Source organism: Hipposideros armiger, unplaced genomic scaffold (genome assembly GCF_001890085.2).
Source record: "Hipposideros armiger isolate ML-2016 unplaced genomic scaffold, ASM189008v1 scaffold_1171, whole genome shotgun sequence".
In the NCBI taxonomy this organism is placed as follows: domain Eukaryota; kingdom Metazoa; phylum Chordata; class Mammalia; order Chiroptera; family Hipposideridae; genus Hipposideros; species Hipposideros armiger.
Window position 1 is genome coordinate 274,268 of NW_017732521.1, and position 10,118 is coordinate 284,385.

Below are 10,118 nucleotides of genomic sequence, written 5' to 3' on the forward strand. Positions count from 1 at the left end.
GCTGCTCAGCTCGGGCTGGACTCGAACCGCTGTTGCTCAGAGCTCAAACTCTTGAGCGAGCTCTTAACCAACTGAGCCACTCGGCCGGCCCCCTGCAGTGTTTTTCTTACATGCTTGCACAAGTTAGTACTCAGAAGACTTTTCTTCAGATCTCCAAGACTCTGTATCAGTATATCTCTTATCCTGTAAATTCTAGTTATCATGGCTTCCTTAAAATCCAATTCTGGGGAGCATTTTCTCAATCGTTGAGATTTTGCTTCCCTGCAATTGTTGTCAGTTTGACTCAGATAAACTCTTATAAGCGTTCAAAAACAAACAAACAAAAATCCAATTCTGTCACCTCATCTTACTTAACATGTCAGCTAGGCTCTGGTTTGGTCTCTTTTTATGCTGTGGGTCGGAAACTCTCTGAGCAGAACGCAGAGCAGTAAGCTGTGATAATCATACGCGTACCTCATTTGTTTTCCTAGTCTGAAGTATCCCTTCTGCACTGCTTGTTGTCTAAAATATAAAAACCATTTCATATAGTTTGTATGGTTTTTTAGATATCTTATATGAAGGGGAAAATCAGTTCCTTTTTCTCTATTATAACCAGATTTGAAAGTCCTTATGAAACCTCTTGTTCAAAATGCAGAAATTGACCACTTTAGAATTTAATGTTATGTAGGCTTATGATTTAGGTATTTAAGGAGAGTGATCCATTATGAGTGTAATAAAATGTTTTTTGTTGTCACTTAATTTAACCCAAAATAATTTCTAGTGAGCAACCTCAATGTGCCACTTCTAAAGCTGTACATGTCTTCACATTCTGAAAGAGTGAAACCTGTGCAGCTAACTCAAGTTCTAAATTATTTCCCATTTACAGGGTACTGCTTTACAAAACCAGAACTGATCTTCACGTTGGAACAAGGTGGAGATCCATGGTTATTAGAGAAAGAATTTCTAAGCAGAAGCTCCCCAGGTAAGTTACTGAATATAAGTAAGGGTAGAAGGCCTCCAAGAAAGTTATATCCAAGTGACCAGCTAGAAGTGAGCAGTTTGAAATGATTTTTAGCATTCTCCTTTTAGAGGTCTTTACATTTGAAATTTTAGAAAGAATAGGTCTAAAGTGGAAGGTGGACTGCTAACAAAGGGAATGGATTGTAAGCATATTGATATTCTCATCTTTAAAAGATAGGAGCCAAGTATACCATTTGAAGCGAAAAAATGAATCATGGATGTATTATATATTTAACAGTAAAAAGATAAAAACTAAGAAAAGTCAATAAAGCTAAAATTGGGAGTGAACAGATCAGAAGAAAGGAACCATTGGTTTTATCATATAATAATGAATTACTTGATACCAAATAAATAAATACATGATTAAGAAATTACATAATGTTATTAGGAAGGACAACTATTAGAGCAAACTGCAACCTTCCTAATTATTAGAATTTAAATACATTTAACAGCAAAGAAAACAGACCTGTTACTAGAAAAGTTTTCTATAAAGCTCTATCAAGGTTAACCAGGACCACCACCAGGTTCATTGATTCTCTAGGAGGGCTCAGCATATAGTCATACTCATAGCTAAGATTTCTGCAGTGAAATGATTCAAGGCAAAATCAGCAAAGAGACAAGGTGCATGGGATGAAACCCAGAAGAAACCAGGTGTAAGCTTCCAGGACCCCAGCAATGAATTGTGACAATAACACATGTGAAATGTCTGTCAGGAAAGTTCTTTAGGTACTAGGTCCCATCTCAAAATCTATGTTCCCAGATGCCAACCAAGGGCTAATCTTGCAAGCAAGCCTTTCTAAGGGTAGCAGTCTCAGGCCTGTTGTGTTAATTATTTTCTGCACAAAAGCTATATAAACGCACTATATACCATAGAGTAAAACAAACATACCCACCATATCAACTCATGTAAATGGATTACATTCACCTATTAAGAGAAACTGCTATCAAATTGTATCGAAGGGATATACCTAAAAAAATTTTAAAGTTCAAACTTTAAATGAACTGTTAAGGCGATAAACATAAAAATAACTCCATATTTATGTAACTAGTACTTAAGGTTCAACTCAAGTCAAAAAGGACATTCTAATAATGTGAAAAGATAATTTTTAAAGGATATATAAAAGTTTTGAATATTAGTATACCAAATAAATTATCATCAAGAGTCATAAAACAAAAAGCTGCAAGAGTTGTAAGGAGAAATAGGAACACATTCGATATTATAGGCCATAATATGTCTCTCTGATTTTATACTATACCTAGTGGACTCTAGAATAGTGTTCAGCAAATGGTCAAATTTTGCCTGCTATTGTTCTAGTAAAGAAACATTTACTGGAACACAACCATATCCATTTGTTCATGTATTCATACTACAAAGCAGAGTTGAGTAGTTGCAATAGAGACTGTATGACCAGCAAAGCCTAAAACATTTACTCTCTGGCCTTTTACATAAAAAGTTTACCAACCTCTGGTCTAGAAATTATAAATATCATATTTTATCAAATGAAACTGTTATGTGTCTTTCAAAACTATTCTGAAAACAAAGAATAAACCTTTTAAATGACCTTGGAACATTGACAAAACGTAAATGTATTTTAGGCAAACGTCAGTAAGTTCCACAAAGTAGAGATATTATTGTTCAATAGCACTATAAATTACAAACAATATGAGAAAAATTAAAATCCCTCTATCTTAAAACTAGTAATAAGTATATATCTTTTAAAAACACTTATCAAAGAGTAAATCAATATTATACAAAATCCAGAAATATTTTTAAATGGAAAACATACTTATTAGAACCTCTGGGCTATAGCTAAAACAGTGCTTAGAGGAAAATTTTTAATCTCATGTACTTATTTTAAAAAGCAACAAATTTTAAAAAGAAACCTAAGTGAAGCAAAAGACATAATAAAGATAAACCAATAATGGTAAAAATTATAAAACTAAAAGGTAGTTCTCAGAATAAAACTATTTAATTAAAATAACTAACCTCAGCTAGAAAAAAGAACGAAAGCACTATTACTCATACTAAGTTTTGCTTCAGATTCCTACTTATGTAATATACCCTTGGAATATTTTCGCTTATACTTTATCTCTTCCTTTTGTAAACTCATTTTTTTAAAAAAGATTTTATTGGGGAATTGGGAAAGGGGAACAGTGTTCGGGAATTGGGGAAGGGGAACAGCCAAGTTGTTGTCCTTCAATCCTAGTTGTGGAGGGCACAGCTAGCTCAGCTCCAAGTCCAGTCGCCATCCGGCTGCCCGTCGGCAACTTGCGGCCACTCAGCTCAAGGTGCCATGTTCAGTCTTAGTTGTGTGTGGGGAGGGGGGAGGTGAGCAGCCCACCATCCCATGCGGGAGTCAAACTGGTAACCTTGTTGTTAGGAGCACGTGCTCTCATCAGTTGAGCCATCCTGCCACCTCTTGACAGTTTAGCTCAGGCACAGCTCACTGGTCCACGTGGGAATCGAACCGGCGACCCTGTTGATCAGAGCTCGCGCTTTTAACCAACTGAGCCACTCAACGGGCCCCCCCTTTTGTAAATTCTTAACCCACTAGAGTGTGTCAAAAGAAAATGAGACTCTGTGCGAGATAGCATACAGTTACTGAATGAACACCTTTCCTCAACTGGATTATAATCTCAAAAAAAAGTAGTCTTTGTTTTACTCTTCCTTATGCGGATGTGTATTTAATAACATTGTAGATTGATTCCAAAGCCAAGTGGAGAGAGGTATTTCATATTGATTCATTCAGAAAACACTACATCCACAAATGCAAATGCCAAAGTCAAATTTCTGAGATTTTTGAGTCATCAGGTGTAGGTCAGCATTGGATCTGAGCCCTTGTGCTCAGTGACAGAGCTTGCTAGGTAATTCTGAGGCACACTGCTTGTTATGGACCACTGACTTAATTTTTATTATAGAAGTGTACAAAGACTATCACAGTGAGGGTTTTATTTTGGAAAGGTGAGCAAAGCTGTGTAACGTATAGTTTATGAGTGTATTGTATAAGGTGCTGTTGATTAAAAGGTGAACCATTAGCTAGGTACAACTAAGAAAGAGTTGTCCATTGAACTATGGACTAGCCATCAATTTTAAGATACCTCCTGATTTTCGACATGGTAATTACTTTAAAAATCATGAGTCATATATGGGTGCTCTCCATGTATCACTTGTTAAAATGAATGATTCAGGCAGTAACTTCTTTCAGATTTAAAAAAAAATGTTGCTGAAATTCATGAGAAGATATTAGAATCCTTTGTTTGCTTAATAAGATTTGGGAGAATAGTTTTGCCCTGCCTGAAGGAGCATCTAGAGTCTAAATAGTTCTAAAGCTAGAATGGAGGATAATTTAGGGAAAGAATGTGAGTATACAGTTATTACTGGAAATGAATCATTTAATGGGGACTAATAATAATCCTGTCAAGATTAGGGCAGAAGATACTGTGGACTAATAGAATAGTAGCTAGAACATGTAATGAGCATGTAGTTAGTGTAAAACTTGTTTTTCCTGAATCACATCACTTAAATCTTTAATCTGCTTGTACCTAGGTCAGTGTATTCAAAGCCTTCAAATATTTTTAGCATAGGCCTGACATTTTTTGCATGGAATGTGGTAGCAGCAGCAGTCAACCATGCACAAGAGACTTATGGTAAATAAGTATAAAGAATACTTGTAAAAGTTCTAGGGCCAGTTTGAAACCTGTGATCCTTAAAGTTCTCACAGTCTATAAAAACTAGATAGATATGTTAAAAAGTAGATGAAAAAAACAGAATTAAGGATTGAACAGGGACTGGTTGGGGAGAAATGAGGGAGCAAATTAAAAAGAGGGAAGTTGGAGCCGGCCGAGTGACTCTGTTAAGAGCGCAAGCTCTGAGCAACAGGGTCGCTGGTTTGATTCCCACATAGGCCAGTGAGCTGCGCCTGAGCTGAGCTGCAGCTGAGCTGCAGCTGAGCTTCCAACAGGCAGCAGGATGGCTCAGCTGGTGAGAGCACAAGCTCCTAACAACAAGGTTGCCAGTTCGACTCCCACATGGGATGGCGGGCTATGCCCACCCTCAACTAAGATTGAACACGGCACCTTGAGCTGAGCAGCTGCGAGCTGTCCCGACAGGCAGCCGGATGGCAACTGAACTTGGAACTGAGCTAGCCGCGCCCTCAACAACTAAAATTGAAGGACAACTTGGCTGTTCCCTTTCCCCAATTCTCCAACACTGTTCCACTTTCCCAATTCCCCAATAAAGTCTTTTAAATAAAAAATAGAAAAGAAAAAAAGAAAAGAGGAAAGTTAAGGTTTGATAGTCAAGAGACATTCCCTATTGAACAACCCTGATATAATACTAAGGTCAGAACCAGGATATAGTGGTGATTCCAATATAGGTGGAAAAATTACTGTAACTCTCATCAGTGTTTTTCACTTCCACTAATACATTTATGTTTCTGTGACTTATACTACAGAGAGAATTAAAGAGTGGCCAGTAGAATTATTTCATTCAACACGAGAAAGTTGGTGCCACTATAAATTTATTTTAGTGTCGATGTGTAGAATGGGAAAAATGGAACTCTAACTGTAATCACGTACACTAATAATTATCCTACCATTGTAATGTATATTTTACTAAGATCTAGGCTCTGTACTCTCCCTTAATGCAAACTCTATCTCCGATAAATCCAATGAAAGCCATTCTTCATTGATTTTTAAAAATTTACTTAACTACCACTATCATTGTTGAATTCATTTCACTCTCTGCTTTTTCTGTTCCAAGGATCCAACTTTCTTAAATTTATTGTCCACTCTCAGTTGTTCCTTTCCTTTATATCTTCTTTTCTACCCAGTTTTGAAAATTATACCTTAAGATGCCAAATACATATATATGTGTATTCATTTCTACTTTCCTCTCTTTTTCCACTACAAAAACTTTATTTTTAACAAATAAACAAACAAAAGAGTGAATATACACTTGGGATTACTTTATTGTTGGGAAACTGAGCCAGAAACCAAGTGGTCAAATACATAATAAGGCTTATGTATGTAAGTCCCATTGCATGAGAAGTATATTAAATATCATAAAGTATTTTTAATGTTCTCATTTTTTAGAAGAATCCCAACTTGATGAACTCTCAGAGAAGAGCCCAGAAAACCAAGGCAAACATTTGTGGCAAGTTTTATTCACCAAAAAGTCATTGATTACAAAGCAAGGAAGTTCAGGAAAACCATGTAACTTAAACATAAACATTTTTCCTGCAAGAACAATGCCATATAGATATGATGCTACAGCGCCTACTTACTTGCATCTCAGCTCGTTGACCCCACATTGTCAATATTCAAGAAAGAAGGCTCATGAGCTTAATGTATGTGATAAATGGCTCCTTGGTATTAAGGATGACAGAACTAATACTGGACAGAAATCTGTTGTTTACAGTACAAACGTAAAAGCCTTTGGTCATAAAGAGGAAGTTATTCAGCATCAGACAGTTCAGACTTTACAGCAAGCTTTTAAATATAATGAATGTGGGAAAGCTTTCCTTGAAAAGAGTGCCCTAATTACATCTAATAGCACCAACCTAAAAGTGAAATCTTATCAACTTAATAAATTTGGGGAAAATCAATGTGATAAATTAACCCCTGTGGTCTCTCAGAGCAGTCATCCAGAAAAGAGTCACTATGCGTTTAATGGATATGAATGTACTGAAAACAGAAATAAATTCAATAGGATCACTCAGAGAACTGACATAAAAGGGAAATCTTTCAGCCCAAAATCACATATTAGAGAACATCAGAAAATTCAGATAGGTGTGAGACCCTTTGAATATGGAAAGAATTTCAGCCATAATTCTGCCCTCTTGGTGCTTCAGAGAACTGACACAACAGACAGATCCTCTGATTATGACACATGGATAGACACATTGAGTTACCAGTCAGCTTTCAACATACACCATAGAACTCACATAACAGTGAAACCCTATGAGTGTAATGAATGTGGGAAATCCTGCTCTGTGAAGTCATGCCTGATTCAGCCTCAGAAAAGTCACACAGGGGAGAAACGCTATGAATGTCTTGAATGTGGAAAAGCTTTCAGTGAGAAATCACGCCTAAGAAAACATGAGAGAACTCACACAGGAGAGAAACCTTATAAATGTGATGGGTGTGAGAAAGCTTTCAGTGCAAAGTCAGGCCTAAGAATACATCAGAGAACTCACACAGGGGAAAAACCCTTTCAATGTAATGAGTGTGGGAAATCTTTCAATTATAAGTCAATCCTTATAGTACATCAGAGAACTCACACAGGAGAGAAACCCTTTGAATGTAATGAATGTGGAAAATCTTTCAGCCATATGTCAGGCCTAAGGAATCATCGGAGAACTCACACAGGTGAAAGACCATATAAATGTGATGAATGTGGGAAGGCTTTCAAACTGAAGTCAGGTCTAAGAAAACATCTTAGAACTCACACAGGAGAGAAGCCCTATAAATGTAATCAATGTGGGAAAGCTTTTGGTCAGAAATCACAACTCAGAGGACATCATAGAATCCACACAGGGGAGAAACCCTATAAATGTAATCATTGTGGGGAAGCTTTCAGCCAGAAGTCAAACCTTAGAGTACATCATAGAACTCACACTGGGGAAAAACCCTATAAATGTGATGACTGTGGAAAAACTTTCAGGCAGAAATCAAATCTCAGAGGACACCAGAGAACTCACACAGGTGAGAAACCCTATGAATGTAATGAATGTGGAAAAGCTTTCAGCGAGAAGTCAGTCCTAAGAAAACATCAGAGAACTCACACAGGAGAGAAACCCTATAATTGTAACCACTGTGGAGAAGCTTTCAGCCAGAAATCAAACCTCAGGGTACATCAGAGAACTCACACAGGGGAGAAGCCCTATAAATGTGATACATGTGGGAAAACTTTCAGCCAAAAATCAACCCTTAGAGAACATCAGAAAGCCCATATAGGGAATTAAACATGAATGTAAAGAATATGGAAAAACTCTGAGCCAGAAGTCAAATCTAACAATACAAAAGAGAACACAAGAAGAGACTCCAGGAATATAATGAACACTTGAAAGTACCTCTGCAAAATACACCTTCATTAAACGTCAGAGAACTTACACAGGAGACAAATTCTTGGAATATATTTTATATGGCTAGTCTTTCGTCCAGAGTACAGACTTCACTGTAGATCACAGAACTCACCCAACAAAAAAAAAACTATAAGGATAATGAATATAAGAGATATTCAGGGCACTCAATCCTCAGAAAACTCACAATGCAGGAAAACTCTGGGAATGTAATAAAAATATGAAAACTTTGTGCCAGCAGTCAAAACTCATTCATCAATGGAGAAATCATACAGTGAGAAAACTGAGAATGTAATAAATGTTTGATAACCTTTAGCCAAAAACCAGCTTTCTTAGAACAGCAAAAAAGTACATAGAGTGTAGAGCCCTCATACTATATCAACACAGACAAGAAATGAGGTAATGGATGTGGGAAATCCTTCTATAGTAAGTCATCCCTCAATTTGACTTACACAGGGGTAATCCTCTATATGTCAGTCATAGAATGACTATTAATTGTTCACCAATAACCATTTCCTCTTCTCCCTCATGCCACACCTAGTCTAAATTTCTGAACCACTCTATCATCCCAATGGGGTCATGTTATTAACCTCTGGCTAGTGGAATGTGGGGGTCAATGACAAGTCTCATTAGATACAGCCCTCAAATTCAGTGTTTTCTCCTATCCCTTACCAGAATGGAGTGGTAATTACCCTCAGTGAAACTGTGGGGCTCATGCACTGAAGAATACACGATGGAAGAAACACAAAGAGTGACTGTGGAATAGTATTCTCTCCATTTACACAATTAGACTTTTTGTAAGGACAAAATAAACTTGTTCTCTGCTGAGCTCCTATAGGTTTGGGTATACTTAACAGTGACATATGTTTGCCAACCCTCAATTAACAAAGCCTATGAGTATGATTTCTGTGAACCTCAGAACTCAATATATTTTGGAAACATCTCATAGGAGAAACTCATGACAATATATTATATGAGCATGGTTTTTATCCACAACTCTTCTTCATAAGTCAGGTAATATCAGGAGGATAAATCCAACATTTCAACATATGTGGGAAATCATTTTCCAAAAAATGGTATCATTAAATATCTGATAATTGAGTTGTGAATATGTGAAAGTTTTCAACAAGTCATCAAACTTTAATATCTCTCAGAGTGTATTACAAGAGGGGAAATCTATTAATTTGAGAAAAGGAGGTAATAGCCTTTACCTAGAAATTCTATATCAAAACTATTATTTCATATGTAATATTAAAACATTTAATGATATATAACAATATTAACTTGTAGATATTCACTAGAATAAGAAGCTTTAAAAGAACAAGAAATAAATTCCATAAACTGAACAGCATTGAAGTATGTGACTATTTTCTGAGTTCTCTACTGTTTATCTGTGTGAGTTTATATACATGCATGCCACTTAAGACATATTTTATATTTGTATTGAAACTCAACATTGTAATGGAATTATGTACCCCTTATGTAGTAGTAACTATGCTGACATCAACTACAATTTGCCACATGTATATTAATAACAAATAAACCTTTCATACAAAGCATCTGAAAATCCAGAATCATACCACATTCTCTTTCTCATGCTGCCTTCTGACATGAGCATATACAAAAAGCCAATTAAATGGTCTCTTCAAAAAAAAACTGAACAGAGCCCGCGAGCCCGCATCATGGATGTCGAGCTCTCCTATTTCGTTTTGCTCGCCCTGGAATTTGAGACCCCAGACGAGGACCAGGATTCATGAACCGGTCGCAGGGGCCCGGGCAGGGGCCTCTGACTCCCGATGCTAGCCGAGAGGTGATGAGTGAGGTCGGAATATCGGAAGATTTTAAAGGCAGCTGGGGCCTCTGTATTGAATGAAAGACCCAGTGCAAAGGCATCACCATGAACACTAGCATTCCTTATCAGCAGAATCCTTACAATCCCCAAGACAGCTCCAATGTCATCCAGTGCTACCGATATGGAGACACCTGCAAAGGGGAAGTGGTTCGTGTCCACAATAACCACTTTCACATCAGGTGCTT

At 37.0% G+C, this 10,118-nt stretch overlaps 1 protein-coding gene across 1 annotated transcript in view; it reads left to right on the plus strand.

The window, feature by feature from the left end:
* Window positions 1–9,640, plus strand: part of LOC109376693 (zinc finger protein 782-like) — a 34,715-nt gene extending 25,075 nt beyond the window's left edge. Inside the window, exons 5-6 of the mRNA XM_019632774.1 lie at window positions 866–961; window positions 6,094–9,640. Coding sequence (XP_019488319.1) covers window positions 866–961; window positions 6,094–7,964 — 1,967 coding nt within the window. The 3' untranslated portion in view covers window positions 7,965–9,640. The remainder of the gene's footprint in view (window positions 1–865; window positions 962–6,093) is intronic.
* Window positions 9,641–10,118: the final 478 nt, after the last annotated feature.